We start from the raw sequence: 24,975 nt of genomic DNA on the forward strand, positions 1-24,975 counted from the left end.
ATTGTCCCAGAAGTCTGTTTTAGGAGCATTCGATTATTTGTCACATGCTGAAACATGAAGACCATGACACATTGGCAGCTACGGCATTGAAAGATTCATCAACACAAATTCCCTCACTGGCAACAGTCAGAAGCCATTGTTAGAAAGCTAATTTTGATTCTCAAATTATCCTTATGGCAAGCAAGCTGGCAGGCTCATGGCTTTGCATACTCATTAGAGCTTGCAGTCAATAATAATGGCTGAGCAGTAGCAAGGTAAAGCACCGAGTTCTACAAAATCATAGGAGCATAGAATGATTTGGGTTGGAAGGGACCTTTAAAGGTCATCTTGTCCAACCCCCCACTGCAATGAGCAGGGACATATTCAACTAGATCAGGCTTCTCAGAGCCCCATCCAACCTGACCTTGAATGTTTCCAGGAACAGGGAATCCATATCTCTCCAGGTAGCCTGTTGCAGTGTCTCACCACCCACATTGTAAAAAACTTCTTCCTTATATCTAATCTAAATAGACCCTCTTTTAATTTAAAACCATTACCCCTCGTTCTATTGCTGTGGGCCCTACTTAAAAAGCCTGTCCCCAGTTTTCTTATAAACCCTCTTCAGGTACTGAAAGGATGCACTAAGGTCTCATCTGTAGCTGAACGACCTGAACTCCTTCAGCCTTTCCTCACAGGAAAGGTGTTCCATCTCCCTAATTATCTTCATGGCTCTCCTCTGGACTCAGTCCAAGAGGTCCAACAGGTAACATCAAATATATCGTTTAGCGTTATCTAACTGAGAAGTGCAGTGGTGGCACTCATCTTTCCAAACCCTAAATATACTTAGATACCTTCTTTTTATTTTCATATCATTACTGCACACTCAGATCATGTAAGGTTCCAAGAGTGGAAGTGATTGCACCTAACTGCCCAGAGTCCATCAGGCTGCGTGAGTACTCATCTGTGTTGCCAGAATGCCAAACAAAAAAGAAACATGAAAATCATAAAAGATGCTTAACAAGTGACAGTTCTGCTGAAGTATTAAATTCTTCCATTCCAAACTCTTCTCAGCCCAGTTGACAGCGTCAGAAACTGCAGCTTTCAACAGCCATTTTTATACAAGCATTAAAGAAAGTGCTGTATGATGAAAGGTGCTATAAAAATATGAAATATCACTATGGTATACTCCACTTAATTAAAAGAGAGGTTGTTGGGATAGAAGCTTTATAGAGAATTTTCCCATGAGAACAATTCAGATTAATTACAGCAAACTCTAATAAATATTTTTAACTGGACGATATTAACACAGGGTTGGTAAAGAAGCTTATATAATTTTATCTAGAAATCACCAGTATAAAATTTAACCCTAGTCTTTTAAAGTACATATTACGATATTAAGAATAAAGAATGTATCTTAGGGGATACTCCAAGGGTTGCAGTCAAGGCTGTCTGTCTTACCACTGCTTTGCTCATGAGCAAAGCTTTTGGGAATGGCCAGTCAGAGGCTTCATTTCACTGCTATTCTCACTACATCTTAGCAAATTTTTCCTTCAGTTAATTTGCATACTTTCTGGAACAAGTAGTCAAAGATGATGCAGAAAATAAGATAAAACTGTACATTAAAAACCTCTAATGTAGTGTAAGAGTAAGTTATGGTAAGAAAAACAACTTGGGTACGTTTCCAGCATCTAAATCAGCAAGATTTCAGGGGTGAAATGTTCTGTTGAACTGGATTTTCATGTGTGAGCACAGATGCAAGAAAATACGTAGTAGTAAAATTTATCCTCAACTGACCATTTTAATACTTCTACTATTTCACAAGATTTAACTGTTATTACCTTTGTGCCTCCAACTCTGCAGCAGTGTTCTAAATTGCCACTAAAGAAATTAGATAATAATGTTTAATATTAAATGTAGGGCAACATATTCTCCCCCCCCCCCCCCCAATTTGAGACTGATCATGCTAGAATGAGAAATCTAGAAATTGCAACCAAAAGGTTAAAGCATTGTTTGTTTTATACTACCAAATGATAGGATGGAAACCAACTTTGATATACAAAATGGCCACTTGGCTCTGGCAGAAAATGAATCTATCTTTGAAAGGTCCAAAATATAGTTACATTACTCAATTTATAGGCATTCTGTTATTATATAAATTTTGTTATTAAAGAAAATAATGAACTGCCAACATTGTAAACCAGAAATAATTGGAAGAGGATTTAAATATTGCTAATTGTATCACTATCCATATCCTGCAAAACCTAATCCTGTGAAAGGTTACTAATGTGACTATTCCTATTTCAACATAATTAGACCTATTCATATGATTAGGCACTTCCTGTAGAATTGGAGATGAAGTCTTGATCCTGCATATTCTTGGAGACAATGACGCTCTGCATGAATGCAGCAAGCTACCTGTGAACTGCCAAGAAACTGCAGGACTGGAATCTAAATCTAGACAACTAATCCATCATTCCTCGTACTTGAGATTTTGAGTTTAGTCAGTTACAACATACTGGAAACCCCCCACAGTTCAATATTTACATTGTGTTAATGCAGTAAGAACGATTTGTAAATTAAGAAAGAAACGGTTGAAACCATAATCTCAAGACCATCCCTAAATTTAAGTCAGTAACAAATGAGATCCAAACAAAACAATGTTTAGTATACAGAAATAAATGAAGAAGAAATGTTCCTTTTTAACTTTGAGCCAGTATTTGTTATTGCAATATATTTTATATATGAAAGGAAACTTTTAAAACAGTCTACATACATTTGTCATTTTAAGACTCAAACAGCAATGTAGGTATTTAATTTTTGGCACGAAAAATTCAGATCTCATTTCTCAGCCAACATGCCTAACACAGAATAATTGACAGTATTCTTAAAAACTGACACAGTAAGAGAGTGAATGCATTCAGCTGATTTCAGCTTAAATTTAAATGTTGTAAAAGTCTCCTTTCAAACAAAATTCCCCAATACCTATCTATTTTTTTTCTTAGCATTTTAAAAGTACATATTTCTTTCAAAGTTCTTACTATTGGACAGTGTACACTGACTTACTCTGTTACAAGTGAAGGGAAAACAATGTGCAACTATATCAGGTAAAACTATAAGGACATTTCAAGAAATACTATATCTAAAACAACACTATTCCATCATTGCTGAGAAAGCACTTCAAGCCACACTGTTTTAAGAATCTATGTCAAGGAAAAAGAAAGATGCTTCAAAAAATTAAAGTAATTTACAGAGGAAGTATAGGAAAAAAAAGTTCTCTTTTTTCCCAATGGTATTACTCTAACTGATTTAAAATGGCTTGAATGTTCTGAATTTTTCTGTATTTTAGGTAAGATAGAAAAAAAAAAAGTTACTTATGAAAATAGACTAGGGAGCTGCATGTGGCCTGAGAGAAACATGCCTTAATGTTCTGCTAATACTTAAGCATGAGAAGTGCAGATTAAAAAGTTTAAGTAGGTAAGTAACAATGAAAGTACTTCCTACTCTCACATGTAAGAAGTCGAATCATAAAATGGACAAGAAATCTCTAAGAACACAACCAGAATGAGTGCATAAAGAATATAAATGTTTTCTTCTTTTTTTGCTTTGCACAAGTTTCAGTGTGAACAGGTACAGAGCATCAGAGTAAAAAGCCATTTTAACCTGACCCTATTTCTTTGGGGGAACAGATACTCTGATTCTCAGTGAAATGAAGCAAACTACAAAAGACAAGGTGCTGGTTAAGTACAAACAAGTCCCTAACAACTATATCTCCTCCCTCCCAATAAATTATTTACATTTTCTATGAAACATTTAAAGAATTTTATTGCAGAATACAGAAGTCAGAAAAAGATTTATCTCTTTGATTTTTATCCTTCCCTTTGAAGTGGCCTTCCTAGATAGATACTTTTTGAGTATCTATCATACTCAAAAAACCACATTTCAATAATGAGCTAGAGCTTGCTAATTTCAGTCATGAATTAAAACTTTAAGGTAGTTTACAGAATTCAGAGACTGCATAATTCAAACATTCTTGGACACTCACAACTTGCACAAGATAATAATCTTGTTTTCTCATCTCTATTTTCAGCAGGATGGATTTTTATACTTATACTGCAGTGTTAACACTTCTCTCAGTAGAGAGCTCCCTAAGGCATACCAGAAACCTAACCATACAGATCCTATACAGACAAAAATCTAGTTCTGTATTTTGAGTGCTCACTGCTTGCCATCCCTAGTGAAAGTCCTAATTGACTATTAAAGCTATTAGTAAATTATGAACCAATCTAAAGCATTTCTCACTAAAATTCCATTGATCACAACCAACAGGTGCACTACCCATGAACAGAATACACATATTGTCATAATACATACTTTCAAAATAATATACTGTAATAACTCCTGTAAGTCCTGTGAAACACTTTACAGGTGATTTTCATGAACGTGGAGCTCACAGAGCAACAAGAGAATTCAAACTGAGGTTCTGGGTACTGAAGCAGTGGGTTCTACACCTCTGAAAAACAGGTTCCTGAGACTAGAGAGGAATCCTACCCCCATTACAGTAGAAGAGACACTACCTAAAAACAGATGCTAGGTCAGCCATGGTAATACAAGAAAGGAAAATTACTAACCTGAGATATTTTGTTTTGTAATTTGCCATTACTCTGTGCTTTGCAAGTTCTATTTTCACCATATTTTCCCCCAAGACTGTGTCTTAAATGAATGTATCTAACATTGGAAGTTTCTTTGCTGAGGATAGTATAAGAAGAACATGTACTAATACTAGCTTTGCTGATTGTGTCTGCGGCCTTTGTTGGTTATTATTATTTCAATGGCATGGGTTTTTCAGAGATGTGCACAGTGTAGATAAATAAATAATGCTGTATCTTAAAACTTCTTTTAACTCTTGTAATACAGTCGAATGCTGAAGCAGTTCAACATGGAAGGAGATGTTTCCCCATTCAATACAAAACAGCTACTAAGGAAGTGGGAAGCAAAAACATTCAGTGCATAAGCACAGTAAAGATAGAAATAATTGATTCATTTCTTCCAAGGAAAAGACTTGTGCATAGCTTTACACCAACACAGAGAAAGAGGGTAAACATAGTTTTTGGGGATTACATTTAGCCAGTATCTCATGAAAGGGTCAGACTCAAAGGGCCAGAACAAGCTTTGCTAACATGGCCTGAGAGCCTTTCAAGACTGTTAAAAGATTGCTTTATCAGGCTTTCTGCCAGACTGCCTCATAGCAGACAGCTAGGAAAGGTAAGGACAACAACAGGAAAGGTGACATGCAGCAGAACCAGCTTGTCTGAAAGTGCTGTGATGAGGTGATGCAAATGTATCACAGCAAACCATCTGGTTGAGTAGAGTGAAATCACTTGAAAAAAAATCTAGATGTTTCTCTACATTTAGATTTCCTGAGAACTGACAAGATACTACCTCTAGTTCTTTGAACCTGTCTGCTTTATAGACCCATGCAACAATATCATGACCAAGATTAGGACAGTAGACTACACAAACCTGAAAAGTTACTGACACCAAAAAAAAGAACAGAACTTATCTATTCACTGCATGAAAAAATGCATAATGATAAGGAATAAAAATGTAATTTATTATGTATTAATGCAATAAAATCTAAGCAAAAAAAATAGATTTCTCAGTATCCTTTTATATTTTCCTTTGAAGCAGTTTCCTTTTTAATTAAAAGAAGGGAATAGTATGGTCTAAATTACTTATTTATAAACATCTGTAGAGCATATGTACATGCAAAAAGCAAGATTTTAATTTATAGGAGATCTGCAGGAGAAACAGTATTCTGTCCCAGAAGAATTAGATAATTTTCTCTGTGGTATAAATAAATAAATAAGTACATAAATAAATAAACATGGCTTAAAGCATCATCCAATGATTTTTATAATTTGACCTTTACAACATTTTTGTACTATTTAGTAAATATCTACATCATTTTTAGCCAAATAATTTATCTAAACATTATTGATACTATGTCAACTACTTTCTAAATTTTAAATAAAATCTGACTGGGGGAAAGAAGAAGGTCTGCACTTTTCCAAACACCTGTTTTGATGAGTCAACATTTCTTAATAGAAAAATGCTCCATCAGAGTTATGTCAACTGTAATTTGAAGAACAATTGAACTTTTACTTCTTAGTGATGTTAGTTCAGTAACATCAATACAGCTTTGAGGCCAAGAAACTAAATTCTAATATCTCATTTATCAGTAAAAATAATCAGATCCCAGCTTTAAGAGCAGTCTTTCATAATGCCCTTAAGACAAAAACTCATACAACAGGTCTTTTCTGAGTGAAGAATTTGGCCTAGAGAATCCATCTCTGCTGATGTGCGCCAGGGAAAATCATGGACTCCTATCAGACCCCAGGTGGAATTTATATCACTGGTATTCAGGAAAGTGTAATTTTCCTACTGTAAATTGAGTCTCATTTGGACGCACAGAGAAAGAGTAACAAGGCACTGTATGAAGCCAATTTCACAATCATTTTTCGGAAACATACTCTGTCCATACCATCATGAATTCATCACAGTCCCTCATCATTAAGGCAGAAGACAAAGTGAAAACATTGTGAAAAACTGTTTTATAGCCAAACACTTCTGACAGTTGGATAATTTGGTTAAAGAAGATCTAAATAATTCTTAAAAGCTGTTAGAGAAATATGCAAGCAGAACCTTGGGAATTCTGTAACTGTGCAGTTACTTAACTCATAAAAATCCCTAAAGGAGGTTTTTAACTGTTTTCAACAGGCAACTCACTACTTTGGCTATCGTGAGTTATCAGATGCATGAGAAAGATTTGCTAGAAAGAAATTCAAAAGGTGATTTTTTAATCCCATCAAAATAAAAAATACACCTAAAAAACTGATGGCAAACTGCTCCCTGTAGCTATTCAGAATCCACATACTTCGACTTTTTAGTTCATTCCCTAACTCACCTGCAAATATCTTTGCCCATTTCCCTTCTATTTTTTATTTTTCCCCTTTCGTTCTTCTTTTCTTTGCTCATCTTGTGACTGCAACACCTCATGAAGTCTTTTAGCATGTAGAAGGAAGATCAGTGACTATAAATACAAATGTCTGACAGCATGGAAGATATTCACATGCAGGAGGTTTTAGTTTTTAAATCACTCTATATTTTCTTAAAGATATGTTTAATTTGATCAGCTCTATGCATATTCCAACACATATTTTTAAATCATTCTCAATATTATTTTGGTGCCAGACAGCCTTCTGTTATGCCTAAGTTCAAATTAAGTTACGGAAAATAAAATTGCTAAATGTTCTGGGCACTGTGAGTTGTTCAGCAGATACTATGAGCACTGTGAAGTACCTGGCAGACATTACAGAGTTGGTGGAAGGCTCAGCAAATATAACCACTGTAAAACTCTCTGTGGAAATTGGAAGCAGCGTCAAACTACTGTCAGTCATTACCACCTTGTCAAGTGTTCTGTGGACAATATAAATAGCAGTGAGAACTAGATGGGCTTTATAAATTCTGTATCAGGTGTGATAAGGAGTCCTATTGGGAACTAAAGTATAAAATTCTGAGAAATTGCTTTCATTTTCTCTGTAAAATTCACAGGTTTATATTCATTTGTAACCTGGAAATACCAATTAACAGTCCTTAATCACTCTTCTGATCCTTCCAGCATTTTCAGAAGAAGTACTTTTTCTGCTGGGAAATGGATCTCTATGAAGATGCCCATGCTGGCTCTCTACAAAAAGGGAGTTTGATATTTGAGAAGTATTTCAGAATTTCAAATGTTCGGTAACCCAAGCTACTCAAAACTTCTCTGCCTTTCACTCACAAGAGCTCATTCCTTATTTGCCTCCAGACATGGATCTGTGTTTCCTTAACAATTCAGCTGATGGACCATCTGTAGCTAGTACTCACATCCTTTCACATCTCTCCCAACTTGTAAGCATCTGTATTTGTTGTTTTATATATCACTCCAGTCAACTTCTGATCTCCCTTCTGCTATGAATGTATTTGTTAGCAACACACATCATTCTTCTTGTGGATGTGTGATTCTCCTTTTGTTTGCAAAAGACAATAGTAAAGTCACCATCTAAGCAATTTTCTGCCATTCAAGAACGTCAAAGAGTCAAAGATTCTGTGATTAATCAAGTACATGTGAATTAGACTTCTGATTATGAAACCCACCAGCATCCCCTTAGGCAATGATCTTTTCTCCACAGCATGTGATACTTTTAAAAAATCTCTGGTTTAGTCTGCTCACTGCTAGATAGTATTCACTTGGAAATGAGTCTTCCTTACTCATTCATATTTTTTTGCTTTCTTCCTCACACCATATCTATCATGTTTCTTATGTGGAAAATGTCCAGAAAGTGCTTCACATCTAGATCTTCAAATACAGAATTCACCTAACTGAAGTTCACCATAAAAATTCTATTCATCCCCAGAATATGGTGCTAAAATGTATAGTTATAGGTTTATATAAAAGAAAAATAGAAGAATGAAATCTGGCATTTATTTCACACTGTCAGATATACAACTTGAAATAAACACTCTATAAATTCCTGTAGGAATCCTCAGTTTCACGCAGTATACAACGTAGAGCTGGCATCACAAGTTAATATTTTAAGTCATAATTATATATTACTGAATATATTGGCAGTGTTCTTGAGATATGAAATAAGAACTATGGGGGTTTTCCATTCTCTTTCAATCTTAGTTGTATCCTCTGTGTCACATACCTGAATTTCTTGTGCCTATAATCAAGTCAGATTTTTTTTTTTATCATATCTGATTTTTAGTATTTTCCCTGGGTTTCACTTCAGTTTGTAACATCAAATGAGAGTACAACTCACCACATATCAGCTGGTTTTCCTTCAGGTTATAAAGTGACAGTCCATGTAAAGCACTGGGGTAAGCACAAACCGTTTCCTCCGCTATTCGAACCGAAGCATTTCTGGCCCATTGCAAGATCCATTTTAGATTACAGTCACAGATGAGTGAATCAGTGTTGAAATGTCTAGAAAGGCAAAGAATTATCACAGTTGGTACACATGCAGTTTTTATAAATATACTTCCTTCTGTTAGATTCGAATTATTTAACTCCAAAGAGAACTAATCTAAATAGATGCGTCTATGGATGTGTAACTATAGCTGTATAAATACAAAGATATTCTGAGACAACCAATATACACTGCCCCACTGTTAATTACTTCCACGACATTATGCAAAAATTCTGGGTTGTTTACAGAACAGCATCACTGACACTACTGAAAAAAACTGAGTATGTGTTACTGCAGAAAATCATACTATAACACACTTTCCCCTAATAAAACCCCCTTTAAGTAGAAACTTGACCATGGAAGCATTCAGGATACACTTTTAAATCTCAGGAAGGTACAATTACTACCAGTAACTGGGAATTGTTATTCTAATTGCAGGGAAAATATTTTAAATTACCAGGTTTGTGTAATTAGAGTGATTATATGATGCAATGCATAAAAACATGGAAAGGTTTAAGATAATAGAGTATTAAAAAAAAAAAAAGGATGCTACTTAGGAGGGCTAGACTGGGCTAGTCAGAAATGGGGTTGAATGGTCAGTGCTATCCATTTCCCTGCAACAGGTAGAAGATAGCTCATCAACAGTGATACAGACATTGATAATAAAATAATGCAGATTTTACACTTGGAATGCACTTCTAGAAGAAATCCAGTTTGAATTCACATTCAACTCTGCTATATATATTTCTAATATCTTTCTCAAGTATTTCAGATTTATGAACACAAGGGATGATACTCACAGTGCTTTCAGAGCTAGCAGCTCAGAAAAAAGTCCATTCATGAGACTTGAAAAAATATTCCCCGACAAATTCCTAGGGAAAAAAGGCAATTTACAATTAGTTGTAACAAATACAAGAGGAAAAGAAAATGGCTATAATTTTTCCAATGCTAATTAAGAAGTTTTGCTTTCTCGACAACAGTAAAAACATGTTTAAATTTGTACATTGCTTTTTTTTGGTGACAGCAATATTCAAATCAAATCACACACTCTTACTCTTTTTATTTTCACAGTAGATATACATACAATTCACTTGGTCTCATAAACAGGAATATTTCTACATATTTAGTAGAACAGCATTCTAGAAGAAATTATTCTAGAATTTGAGTGAAAATATTAATAAAATAACTACTCAGTGAGGTCTGTGTTTATTTTTATTGTATACGTAGAATGTCACTTCAAATAAAAACTGTCTTATATTTTTACTAATGTTTAGAAGAATTCAAGCAATTCCTTAAAACAGTGATTCAAGCAATTCCTTAAAACAGTAGTGAGTTTTCAAAGTAACCACACAAATAGTTTTATCACAAAGAAGTTTAAACAAACCAGTTTTCCCCACTATAAAATTAAGGACGTTTCCAGTTTAATTACTGTTCTACTATTTCTTGTCTTGATGGCTGAATGGTTTAAGCTGAATACTTGCAAACAGATGCAATTCAATTTTGCCTAGTTTAACAGTACTGCTCTGCCTAGTTTAACAGTACTGCTCTGCCAGTGCCCTAATAGTACAAAAGTTAAATGTTTAATTTTTAAGTAATACAGTCTTTTTCTATACCCATAAACTGAAAAATTAGTGCATATCCAAGATTAACATTTCAGAGCATAATAATCACCTACTTTTGAAATACTGGTATATGTTCCTTTTTGTTCAGTGCCCGAAGACTGCATGTTTGAATTCAAGGTTGGTTACAAAATTTCAGTTATCAGGGAAATTTCAGAGCTCTTCACTGGAGATATGTTGTATATATAAGAAAAAAAAGTAGACTGGCAAAGAAAATGGTTTCTTTACTTTTTCATTCAATAGGATATTGTTATAATTATTGATTTGATTTCTCTTTTGTCTACAATGTAGAGAATGGGTGCTAAACTGAAGATTCATATTCAGATCAGAGCAATGTGCTAGCAATGAGAAATCTACCAAGCTGCAAAAGGTCTGAACCAGATTCACAAAGTAAGGAAGACCAAAACTCAAGAACCCTGCTTTCTACAGAAAAGCATATCATACCTGTCCAGATATGGACCAATGAACTCAAGAAAGAGGAGAAATTGTTTTTAATTTATAAATTACTTTAAGAAAGCTATGGAGCACTTTTGAAGCAATAACCAATCTCATTTTTGCATACAATTGAACATTTCAAAGTCTCTTGGTAGTTTAAAGCAAAATTCTGCTAATAAGTTAAAAATAAACTGGCTCAGCAATATTAAGTGAAATTACTGAGTGACAATGAGATGTGTTGAACTTTCAAGTACCTCTTCAAGTGTGGGTATGTCTAAAGGTAGAAATGAATGTTTGCTTGTAGATACCTATTTCTCTACCTCTAGTATTTTGGATTTGTCAACAGGAACTAAAAATACTGAGCATTTCACAAAGACTCAGTTAACCTCTTTGCTTAAAATTAGATGGACCTACCCATATGTTTTTTTGGCCTGACGATGCATATGCTGAAACAGCTCAGTGAACTGAGATGTTAAACAGATTAAATCAGAAACTGATAACCCTGACATTTACACTGAAGTAAATCAGAAGTGGTTCCACCAATATGAAAGCAGTTAGAGCAGTATAAACTTACTGACAGAGAACAATCATGCTGAACTGAAGGACAGGGAAAGCAATCTGCCTGGCCTTGCATGGATGGCTGCCAGAAGACAGAAATACAGGGGCTTCCTTTGCCTTACTCTGGTGCAGTACAGAAATATTTCCAATCTGATGCAAATCCCAGCTTCTCCCTCAAACAGCTTGCCAGGCTTCATACAGCAAAAGAAACAGAACACCAAGACTGAAGTTTGGGAATTCCATTTGGACAAAAGGAAAGCATTAACTCTGGTCAATAGTTTAGGAAATGGGGACAAACTGTAAGTCATTTGCAAAGTGTACATGGCAGGGTTCAGCAGAAGTATGGTACCCATGCATCTGCAAGAGGTGCCCATTTGGTGTCTACTGAATCCATGAGCTTTCCAAAGGTCACACCAAATTCACCAAGATATCTATATGTTAACCTAAAAATTCCCGACTCGTGTTTCATATACAGATTTTTTGTTTCTTTTTATCGTGATAAAGATTACAGAATTCCTACAGAATTTCTTTTTGCCAAGTGCTGGAATAATTGAGTTCCTGACAGTTCAAAAATCAGCAGAAAGCCAGCAAGTCAACTTTTCACATTCTTCTGGCAATGACCTGGTTTGAAGTTTCCATATTACTACCAATAATTAGCAAACTAGGATCATATTCACAGTGCTGTATAAGTCATAAAGCAATATACTTCTATGGCCAAGAAACACTAGTTTCAATATCTGGATATCCAACATTGGAAATAGATTGTTCTTTAACAGAACTTTCAGAAATCTTCTCAAATTGCCCTAATAAATCATGCATTTCTGAGTTGATGCAGTACTTTGCAAAATGCCTGGTTCTGTAGTTCACAAAATTCCTGCTATAAATTATCACCAAATATAAAGTGTTGTGAAATTCCTCCATTTCAGATGTCCTAAAAAGCCACTCTGTCTTGATTTAAAAGGACATTTGTTCTAAAAACATCTGTAATACTTAGTTTGCAAACATTTCAAACATAACAAATTAATGCACTCCAAAGATGATAGCACTTACTATGCCATTAACTTACTCCATTAACAGAAAGATGTGCTTTGTGTTTTATCAGAGGTAAAACATTTTAGTCTTATATATACGATCCTACACTTATTTTTTAATATACCAAATACTTGTGTTTTTACAGAAATTAATAAAACGCTTTTGCCAAAAGCTTTAATGTAAATGACAAAGGCCATGAAATAGTCAAAAAGAGTTATGTGTCTCAAAGTATCATTTTAAGGCAAAACATGGGTAGAAGAAGGAGTATATGAATATGAAGAATGCTTCCTTTTATGAGCAGTATTAAAAAGCAGAAGTTGAATGCAAGGGTGACAGACTGATCTTCTTTGCAAAAAGAAGATCCCCACAAACCGGTTCAGGAGATGTAAAAAATGACAAGAGAAACAAAGAGAGGGCAGGTAACTGCATATTTTCTAATTAGATGAAATGTTGATGAAATGGGGTCTGTTTCATTCACTGTGTTACTGGTTTGTACTTTTATTTCTGGCACCATACAAAGTGACTAGTTGCTTCAGTGACATCAAGAAAGTCATATAAGAATTTATAGTATAATATTATCACAAAGTTAACTGCTGATGATGATTCAGAGGCAGGATGAAGAATACATCAGATATAGTTTAATAAAACAATTGGAAGTAATGAGGAAGTTTGGTTTCAAACTTCCAAAGGGAAGATCAAGCAGTAGCTACTTTTTGAAACAGATTTAAGGCTGCAACATTTCAAAACCTAAGAGATAAGGGACTAAATAAATGAAGTCTGGTATATCTGTACAGTGGCATCATCCCAGTTTTCCACAGCTCTCAATATTTAGATTAAATATAAACAAAATTAATGTAAATGGTAGCTCCATTACCGAGCAGAAATACATTTGCATACATAATTCTGGGACAAAGCACTGAAGCATGGGGTTCAAAGGAGATTTGGAAGATTTGTTGCATTCAATTATGTCACTCTTAGTTTGAATATGTGCACTTCATCAAAGCATAAACACAGCCAAAAGGTAATATATAAGCCAAAAAAGTTAAGATAGTATCTTAAAACATGTAATAAATCTACTCATACTGTGTGAAGCACTGTCAGCTGCATTTGTCATATGACATGAAAGCATTTTGAAATCATTTTCCAGAGTAAAAATCATCAAATCCAAGGAGGTGTAAAAATTGGATCAATTTCAAGGAACAACCACAAGTCACTGGCTGCAGTAATTTCAGGAGCTATATGAAATTTTAGGTTTCATATGTAACTTCAAATTCAATTTCTATTTACCAACATACACATCCTGACTGCAACATAATAAAAGTCTTCTCCACATTATCAAGAGGCTTATAATGTTTTTGTGGTTTCTGTATGTCTGCATGTTTAGAAAACAATACTAGTGATACTACTAATTATTTTTTTCTTAATTCAAGAATTCTGTAGGTTGTCCTGTTCTAAAATACACTGAAAAAAACCACCAAGCTCTCTGAAGAGTGTCTGCATTATTCTGGAAACACCAGGCAGTACTCATTCTTTATTTTAGTGAAGTATTTAAACATACCTTTACCCTACTCTACAGTTTAGATTTATGCATCACATCACTGAGATAAACCACACTATGTCAGTTTGGGCCTAGAGCTGATTTTTCAGCTCTAACTCCATTTTTTTTCAAACTGAATTGGATTTACAAGATTGAGTGAAACACACAGTGTTATTTTGTTTCACCTAGTATTCGTGGTTGCAAACAGTGTAAGAAAATCCCCTATTTCTACCTCACAGAAGGTGCATGAAAAAGATTTATGTCCTTTGCTCCTTCCAGTGGACTCACGGCTCTCCCTACTGGTTTTGACAACAGCCTGCAAAGATGCTTCTGTACTTCATCTCTGCTAACAGGAGAGCTCCAATTACCATGATCAACAACTACAATAATCAATGCACAAGTATATATTTTTAAATTGCTCCTTCAGTAATCTAAACCACACTGGATGCCTATGAAACCAGTTCCATGTTTAACAACTTGTCATCTTTTCCTCGGTACAATTATAAACTGATGTTGCACTAAGTAAACACTTCTCCATAACCTTTCCAGAGAACAGCTTTCTCATACCCCTGAAATGGCAAGTAAACACAAGTCAGGGGTATCACCAGCAACAGAAAGTTGATCTATCATATTTTAAACATGTTTAAAAAGTATGATTATGGGAAGTCCATGACCTTCCAAGGGGAACAAAGCTAAAGTTAGAGAAGTACTGGTGGCATCAGCTTGCAGTCCACAAACAAGGACCAGTTCTTACATCAGAAGCAAATCGAGATCCCAGCTCAAAAAATTACTATCAGCATTACGACTTTATATGAGATTTCTGAGATCAAAGAACAAGAGTTACTATGAATGGCAGGGAACAATTCCACTTGATCAGGATTGTGGCTGTGTTTCTTCACAAAACAATCACTGACCCAACAAAAGTAGTGGTACTCTTGACTTTGGTTCAGTAAGAAGGACAGTCCCTACTCTGTCAAAAAAAAAAGTTGTAACTTTTGACATAGCAATTGTGAACTGATTTACTTCAGGTAAAAGGAGAATGTAGACTAATCTATTACTAAGCCTTTGGTTTCCAAAGGACAGACTTTTGAAATAATAATAATAATAATAATAATAATAATAATAATAATAATAATAATAACAATAAAAATAACAATAACAATAACAATAACAATAGAAACTACTGAAGCACTAGACCACATAGACTGGAATGAAGGATAGCCCCATTTATTAGGTCAGTGTTACAAAGGCAATTTAAAACCCAAATAAGAAAAATGAAAGATAGACTAAATGGATCAATAACCAATTCTAAATCTTGAAAAAAATAATTCAAATTTTTAATAGAACGAAGAACTAGAAAGATGACAACAGGAAAAGCTTAGCAAAATGATGGGAAGCATTTAAGTTAGAATTTGGAAAGTATGCTAAGACAGGGTGCAAAAGACATTTCAATACAATATTATAACTAAGAGATTAATAAAGAGTAGATAGGATATATAGCCTAAATATATCACATTACTACCATTCTGTATTCTTTTCAGTAAGGCTGGTCATTTGGATTACATGATTTATGGGAGAAACATACACTAAATTGTGGAAAATGTATTTCCCAAGACCACCTATAGTATGACTACTGATCTGCAGAACTAGTTAAAATCCAAAAAACACCTGGGAAACTAGGGGCCTTCAAGGTTAATTCCACTGATATGAGAACACCAGCATAACTGTTAATGATTTTCTCCTGATTATGTAGCATCATGCTACATCTATATGAAAACCAAGACATAATTTAACTTGTCTAGAAAATTAGTGATCTTTTTATGCAGTTACATGATACACTGTCAATACATGCATATGAATTTTTTACCAATTTCTGATTTGCCAAATTTTTTTCCCATTTTTCTTTCTTTCAAAACTCACTCAGTTACCACACAAAATACAAAGAGGCCAGACTAACACGTCTCCAAATACCAGAATCATCATTTTTTCCACTGATGCATGGACACAATACCCACAAAAGCGTGAAGAACCTGGCGTTAAGTGCATTTACTGCAAGACACGGTAAGATAATGGACAAGATAGAAGGGACGGGAGTGAGACATTACTGGTGCTCTGTAGAAATGGTTTTCTGAGTGATTCTATTTAGTGCTTTCACCAGACTCTGCCTCAGAAAATTAAGAGAATGTGAACATGAAATCTGGTAATAACAAAAACAAGGTTTTGCCAATGCTAGGAGAATAAGAAGAGATGAACCTTCTCAAAAACGAGAAGACTAGTAATTTCATTAAAAAATATTATTCAAACTGAAAAATGTAATGAGATTGTCACTTGGGAACTACACTTAAGAATGGTCTAATTCAGATTTCTGCTTTAAACTGGGGTCTCAGAAGAAAAACTATACAGGAAGCTCTGGATCTACACCCATTTGGAAATGAAAGTTAGACCCATCCTGAGGAAAAAATAAATATATTTAGGATAACACAAAAAGACCAGATGCAAGAAACTACAGTGTTAACGACAGTGTAGAGGGAAATGGTGAGTCTTTCTCTGGTTCTCACAGCTCAGAAAAAATTTGCTAATGCCAGGAAAGGTTACAAGCTACTAGAATGAGCAGAGATATGGCAAATCTGTACAAAAAGAAACTGTAATGGTGTGGTTTGATCAGCCCAGTAACTATGGGCAGTCAGCCTGCATATTGTGCCTTTTTCCAACATCTCTGGCATCAGTGAAGGATGTGGATACTGCCACATTCTTTCCCAGTCTTCAGAGAAAAGGGATAATACAGCCAAACACTGTCACAGAACAAATGTTGTGCACTCGCTGGGAATGCATTTCTGTTCTCTGCTATCAAAAGACTGATGTTCTGTATTGAACTTCTAACTCACTTCTAAGACAGAGTCTGAAAGATTTACGAATGGAATTTTCAGACCTTTCTAAGAGAGCATGAATTTCAACAGTTTTCATTCAGTTTGTTCCTACCACCTAGAAACACCTTTCATTTAATAAAGTGACCTCACCATTTTGAATTAAACATACCTTTTAAGGTAATCTAGCTATATAGTCACAGTCATGTTCACTGTGCACAACAAAAGGAGGCACCAGAAACCTTCAACAGATGAGTAAAAAAGGGCCAGTCTGCACCTGTTCATCACATGCTATCAAGGCTCTTCCCATCATCTGTTCTCATTTGTTTTCCTCAGAGGAGACTTGGCATAGTTACTCTCATTAATGTGATCAGTAAGCATGCCAGATTTCAGCCTTTTACCTGGTGTCATCTTGACCTCATGACATATCTTTCTAGAAAGATTTCTCTGTCTGTTCAAGGAAAAGACAGAACTGGCTGGAGAAGAAGAAAGTAAAGTATGAGATTTGTCACACACTATGATTCATATAGGAATTTATTTCTCATTCAGGAATGAAGATAGATCTGAATGAAGACAGAGAGCCCTCCTGGGCCAGGCCAAATGTCCATTTAAAACAGGATCCTTCCTTCCAAGAAATCTGCAGTCAACTTACTTATTTATAGTACTTGCCTATGCTGTACTGGACCTTTGGCCATTCCTTTTGACATTCTCTGAACCCTTTCTAGTTTTGGTCATCTTTTTAAGATGAGCACACTGGAACTGCCCATGGTATTAAAAATGCAGGTCCTTACTTTTTTCTGGTAGTATGACAGATGTTTTCCAATTTGCTCTCTCTTCCTTTAATAATACTATTTTTTTATTTTTTTTAATGCTACTGAGCAGATCTTCTCATGGCATTATGCACTATAATCCCAAAACATCTTTGGGTTTTCTCCCTTGCATCACCTGACAGATTAATGACTCAAAAAGTACTTTAAAAAAAGAAATTTACAACACAACACCTTAAGCAGCCAGTCTAAGATGGATATTTGGAAAGCAGTTTGAACTACGGTGATATTCGAAGTTTATTTGGTACTTCATCTTTTTTTCTGAGTAAATGCTTATTTTTTGATGTAATACACTTCAGGGGAAAAAAGTTTTTAAATGCCAATTGATCTGTAATGGATAGAACAAGCAATATATCCTTTTTAACTAGTACAAGTCTCATGTGTCTACTTGTGTTTCCAAGACACGCAAACAGAAATACATGCGAACAGAAACATCATGTTCAGTCTCTTTTCAATGTGAAAATGAAACTTAATTCTTTGGAGTTCTGATAGATTTTACAATTGAAATAGAGAAAATATCTTTAAAATATCAATTCATCACAATCAAAGGCTCAGGAGAGTCGCTTTTTAGTACAAAACCTATAACTTCCTTGTAATGAAATTTTATTGCCAACTGTACTCAGGTCAGTCATGTGACAGTTTAGATTTCTTCTGTTTAAAACAAAAGTGGTATTATACTCACAGTTTGTGAAGACTGTTAAGTCCAACAAACATTTCTGGTGTTAGGCAACCAATTCTGTTATTTGAAAGATCCCTGAAACAAACAAAAAGACCATGAAATATTAAGTCTGTCTTATTCATATAAACACCTACATAATCACTTACAGCATGTTTATTTTTAATATTTAAGGAGTTAGAGATGAATGAGAAATAAAACCTTTTCCCATAATGTAACATAATTAAATAGATTTAACAACTTTTATATTAACATTATTGAACAATATTCCACATACTGCAACATCTAATTAAAATGGGATTTTATATATGTAGCAAATAAATGCAAAAAACTATTACAAAACCACTGAACTTTCTTTCTCAAAGTTATTAGCACCTGTTTTTTTACTTAGGAAAAATACTGTGCATCTTGTTATATGTGATATTCAGCTAAAATTGATGTATTTTTACTGTTTACTAATGTTTCATCTCATTTACAGCATCCTCTCTTGCTGAAGAAATCACAGAAACCAGAAGGCAATTAATATTTGAACTACAGAGAAGGTCAGTTTTGATAAGCACTTGGTAAGCTCTTCTAAGAGCAATACTCTGGCTTTCTGGGACCACAAACAGTAAAAGGCACTACATTCCATAACTTTCATGTGCAGAAAGTGAAGGAATGTTTTCTGTATAAGGATGCTTATAGGAAGGAGACAAAGACAGGTATGAACAATTATATTGTGGTAGCAACATGAATAATGCCCCTTGGTTCATTCTGAACTAGTGTTTGATTTTTATGTATTTGGTTTTCAACCTTGACCAAAATTTTCATCCTTAGGAAGTGCAGAGGTCTTTTTAAATAGTTGCAGTAATGTAAGGATTTTAAGTGATCATATAGCCAAAAAAGTTTTAAAATTGGTCTGAATACATTTTTTTCTTTTAGAATCAGTAGTAGTCTTCCAACTCCTTTATTACGTTGTGTGGATTTCATATTTTTCTACTGATACACAAAAACACTAAAGTAATCAAATGGGAGAATAAAGGTGGCAGTTTGACAAATCCAGTTACTGCCTTCATGGAGACATATCCAATTAGCTGGAATGTGAAGGCAGTCTCTTTAGAGTTCACTACAAATTCTTCTTCTATCAGACAAAGAACACGTTGTACAATTATATGATGAAACATCACATTAGAATGAAAATATTTCTTAAATGCCTGCCAACGATATTAAGTAGGGAACAGCTGAAAAAATAGAGAGGATACAATATAGTGCAATAATCGCGTATTAGCATTATTCTTTAAGTTCTCCTAATAAAAGCTACATAACAAATCTAAAAATGCAAGTTTAAGACAAACATACATACCTATACAGAGGTGTGTATATATATATATACTATATATATATATTATATATATGTATATATATTTCTATTAGAAGATGTAGAAAAGAACCTACCCAGAATTCTTGATTGGGTAATGGTTTTCTTCTGCCTAAGCAAAGTCTGAACACGTTTGGAAGAACTGCATCACAATGTGGGGCATAATTTGGGTAGCAAAAGTAGATTTTATCTGAACTAATGAATACAGGCACATATTTCTCTAAGTGTGGCACACAGTGGTATTTTTAACAAAGTGAAAGGATAAATAACCTTTTCTCAAAGTTTACTTCAATGACTGTTATTTTTCACAACATGGCAGCAGTTGGTATCTCTGTATTGTAAAACATGTTTTCTAAAAAACACATTAGCAAAACGAAAAGGTAGCTTACTACACATTCCTCCAGACTAATACATGTTACATTAGACATAATTCAATTCATAATGTACAAAGCTGGTGTTCATTTTCAGGAGTAAGACATTTAACTTACTAATGCTGACTTGTAAGGTTGATGTTAGAGAAAAGAAAACTGTCCTGTGTTGAATAACCAAGTGCTGTAATTTTAGTGCTTCATAAATTTTCAGTTTTCATCAATTTTCCGTGTACCTTTTTGAACAAACCCTGGATAAAATTCAGTTTGTCATTCAAATACAAATTATAACAGTTCTCCATTCACAGAACATTTTGACAGCCTTCTATGACTTGCCATAGCCCTATCTGTTGCAGTTGCCCATGTTACATCAGCTTCTGCTTTCCTCAACATCATTTACTTTTTACATGGGAAATAAGAAGATGTGAATGTAAAGTACAGTCTTAATGTAATTACTGTATTCACATTCAACAGGAGTTTACACTAATTATTCCTTTTGCTCAACTGCCTCCTACCCAACAGTTCCACACTGAGATCTAACACGACAAAACTCAATGTCGCCATTCCTACTGTGCTGAAGAGTCTGTTCTTCTCTCTTTTCCAACGCCTGATGACTTCGTCTCCCCTGACTCATCTCTCCTGGATGACCTAAAGCTGCCCCCTGTGCAGTCTGTGGATGTGCAGCCCACCACTTGCACAGGTTTCCTGGTTTTCCCACAAGAGGTCAGGGTTGTGTTATTAGAATGTGTGGCCAAAGCAACAATTAGCACTCATTTTGATCATTCCATTGCATAGTTATCCTTGTACACAGGGTGAGCAAGAAAGATTCAGTCCAAAGGTTTTCCTTTGTATTAAAAATGTATATGCTACTCTGATTTCATTATTATTATGCAACTGGCTTTCTACCTGAACACACGAAAGCTGAGAGGCTCGTGTAACAAAACACTGTTACTGTTATCATCAGAGGTGGAAACTTTTACTTAGGATGTGCAGCACTCCCAGCACACAGCGCTTAGAGAATTTGCACATTGAAAAATCAGAAGGATTTGTAAATTTATTTTTCCTGTGGATTCGCATTCCTTCTCCTTCTCATCTAAATCTTCAAATCCCACTAAAATAATCCCTGTTTTCTCATAGGTTTTCTCATCAAACATTCAAACGGCAGACATGATGGCTAGGAAAATGTCTGGCATGTGCTGATGCCTAGTCAGCCAGTGCACAAATATTTGGATTCTGTCACTTGGAAAATTACAATTAAAAAAGGGTTCATCTCACTTTTCCCTAGGCCAAGTAGAACTAAGGAGGGTCTGCAGTCCTTGTTAAAAAAAAAAAAAAAAAAAAAAAAAAAAGCCCAGCTGTAGTTTAAAAATTACCCAGTGCTTCCAAAAGTACTATGAGAGAGAAACACAAAAATGATGGACAGGGAATAATATACTACATAAATTCTTGTTTCCTTAGAAAATCATGATAAAAATAAAAAATATCAAGCAAAGCCAAGGTGAGAGGTATGGAAAATGGTAGACAAATTCTGAAGTATGACAAAGTTGCCCCTCTAGTAATTTATTTTGTAGATCTGGTCTATGATAAAAGTAAAGTAGACCTTACATATTGAAAAAATTTATTGTAGCACAAACCATTGTTTACGCACATCTAAACTGCTTAGTGTTATTCCTGATTAACGTCTATAGCAATATATTGTCTGTTAAATCGATAATTAGGTGTGTTTTTTACCTCCACAGATGTACTTGCCAGGACATTTATCGGAGAACAAACTGATGATTTTAAATGGGAAAAGGTAAAAAAGAAGAGGAAATGGAAAAAAGAAGGGAAAGAAGAAGAAAAAGGTATGGTAAATGCAAAAAGTAGACTGTGTGATTTTCTATTTTACAGCTAGTGTCTTTATGTGATTATTGCTTGGTAGCATATTTGAGTTGCCCAAGGATAGAAATGTCGATACAAACACAATTTTCAGAATAATTCAAATGGAATTAATACTTACAGGCGCTTCAGTTCTGAAAGTCCATAGAAGGCCCCTGGCTCAATTGTGCTGATCAAATTATTCTTCAGATCTCTAGAGAGACATAATAGGAGATGCAGTTAATTCTCACTTCACCTATTTTACCACTTTTATACCTGATGAGTATGAAATGCAATGTAATTCTAACCTTTATTTGTCTTAGCTAAAACTAGGAATTAACTTCTTTTGAATAGTAGCATCAAAAACACTAAATCACTTGCAGTTTATAAGAACATATTTTTCCAAGTAAGATGGTTAATATCAGATGTTTAAAAAAACCCTGCTTGTTTTAATTCTTCTTCTCCTATTTATATTTTACAAAATAAGCTTACCAGCCATTCTCGCCAAAGGAGAAATGTTTTAATCAATGAGTGAATGAAATAGTCAGTCAGCAAAGTAAGAGCCTTTTAGTTTGCTTATTCACTGTGCTGTGAACTTTGCACTTAATAAATTTCTCACTTCCACCTAATGTAGGCAAAGCAGTTGTCATATGAGACAAACAGGTCAGATTTCTGTTCTGAAACACAAGCAGTTTCTTTTATTTGGCAGATAGAAGCTTCATTTTGCACTTGCTGATTCACAGATAAAGAATATTTCACTGGCATTAGTAATCTCATGTGCTCTTGACACAGAGCTTGGGGCCATGACATGCTCTCAGCTCAGTCCCCACAGAGATTTACTACTGAACTGTTTCAAGACTTGCGTGATGTGAACCCGGAGGAAATGCCTTCAGTGCAACTGGATTAGCAGGCCTAGGAGACAAATGCTGTAAATTCTTGTAGAGTCAGTGTTCATCTTCTGAGAATTTGTAATTCATAGGGAACAACTGATGTACACTAATATTGGTGTTGTTTCTCAGACTGGCCACTTCCAGGAATTACAGCACATACACTGCTCAACTCTGCCAGAATATGGAGGTATCAACAGCCACGGGAGTCAGCTTATTTACGACTTTTTATTTCACTGCAGATAAAATGAAAACGTGAAACCCTGGTTTCGCTAGCTGTGACTGCCCTGAATAGGGCAAGATTTCATCCCAAAGTTTTTAGTTCATGGTAGGATATATTCTAATTTCAAAGGTAAAATCATAAATAAATACTTCTGTACTTTTCTAGTCATTTTTGCAGATCTGCTGAACATAGTTCCAAAAAGTTGTGTCTCACATCCACTTCATTTCAGTGATGATCATGAGCAATTTGTCCCTAATATGAGTCAGACTTTTTAACAGTCAAGTTCAGCTTTCAGCTTGCAATATGCAACATCAAGAGTCTTTAAGAAGGTGATAATTCATTCTAATTATTTATGTAGAAGACCTTCTGTCTTAATAATAAAAATAATAATAAAATAATTATCTATATATAATAAATACAGACCTATAAAATACATAAGAGATCAAGACTGAAATTTTGATAGGGAAAAAAATGGAATATCTGCTCAGTTTACAAAATATATTTAGTTGCCTAAGCTGTAAAATCCTAACTTCAAACTAGATTCAAGGTAATCAGTTAACATTTACTCAGCTCAAACTTTATGCTGCATAATCAACAAGGTATGATACACAGGTATGGTAAATGGCAACATCATTTGTTCAATAATTTGAGATTATCATTTCTATGTTTCTGCTTGCTCTACATAGTGCTGTCATTGTGACTGTTTGTTGCAACTGATCTTGTGATGTTATTGTAAAAAGCAAAGGACTGGGATAAAGGTAGAAAAATTAAAATCAAACAATAGGCTAAGTTCGGAGGCTTCATAAAATGTAAGTATTGCAAAGCATGTAGGTTTACTTATTAAGAGTCCCTGTGATAAGTAACTTAAATATAAGTTATTAGCATTCATAAAGCTATGAAACGTAGTAGAAAATTTTTTAGCCAGGCATGCCTCAAAATCAGTGGTTTCGTTTCTTACTGTTCTACATATTTCAAAGTTCCTTTTTTTAGTTGCCTTTTTCTCTAATAAACAGTATCTGTTCATTATGCAAATGAACTCAATAAAATATGCTAATCTCAGTCCAACATAAATACAATAGATATTACAAGTACACATTAAAAATGCACCAACTATTACAGTTGCCCAGTACTGATGTAACTTTTAAAGAGTCATGCATGACTGTATGCATATATCAGCACTTAAAGTATATTCATTACATGGCATAGATCATTCCTATCTCCTGGAGCCACAGTATCCATTCCTCACTTGTTGCTAAGCTAGTAAAAAACAGACCCCAGAAGTGCCTGTACTGCCTGGGAGAGGGTGCAAGTCAGAGCCCATGAAATTCTCCATAGTCTCAAGAAACCTGTTATATGAGAGAGAGGCAAGGGGAGGAAAGGTGGAACACAGGAGGGAAGGAAAAAAGTTCAGGAGACAGTTAAAAGTGCCAGAAACGGACAGAGTTTGGACAAGGAACTTGATGGTGATTTGAGCATTCATAAGAAAGCTGCACAGTTCATGACTAATTTTAGGCATATGTCTAAGCAAAACAGAGGTAGAAACACAGACATCAAGGTTGGTGCTTGCACTGATTCTTACCTGGCAAAGCACAAAACCACTTAATAGAGAGGAATTAGGGCCTCCAGTCATCTTTCTGAAGGCATTCTGCCCTTCTCCCTATTCTCTAATGCAGGCAAAGCAGTTTTCTTCCTTGCTTTGGCCTCTTCCCTTCTACTGAATTTGGATGAAAGTGATAGTATGATTTAAT

General features: G+C 34.8%; 1 protein-coding gene across 1 annotated transcript in view; it reads right to left on the minus strand.

Moving 5' to 3' along the window:
• Nucleotides 1–24,975, minus strand: part of ADGRA1 (adhesion G protein-coupled receptor A1) — a 266,278-nt gene that overhangs the window by 146,881 nt on the left and 94,422 nt on the right. The window contains exons 3-6 of the mRNA XM_027648135.1: nt 22,260–22,331; nt 18,542–18,613; nt 9,788–9,859; nt 8,841–9,004 (exon numbers count right to left, since the gene is read on the minus strand). Of these exons, the coding sequence (XP_027503936.1) occupies nt 8,841–9,004; nt 9,788–9,859; nt 18,542–18,613; nt 22,260–22,331 (380 nt within the window). The remainder of the gene's footprint in view (nt 1–8,840; nt 9,005–9,787; nt 9,860–18,541; nt 18,614–22,259; nt 22,332–24,975) is intronic.

This window comes from Corapipo altera, unplaced genomic scaffold, assembly GCF_003945725.1.
Source record: "Corapipo altera isolate COAL_440 unplaced genomic scaffold, ASM394572v1 56, whole genome shotgun sequence".
NCBI lineage: Eukaryota > Metazoa > Chordata > Aves > Passeriformes > Pipridae > Corapipo > Corapipo altera.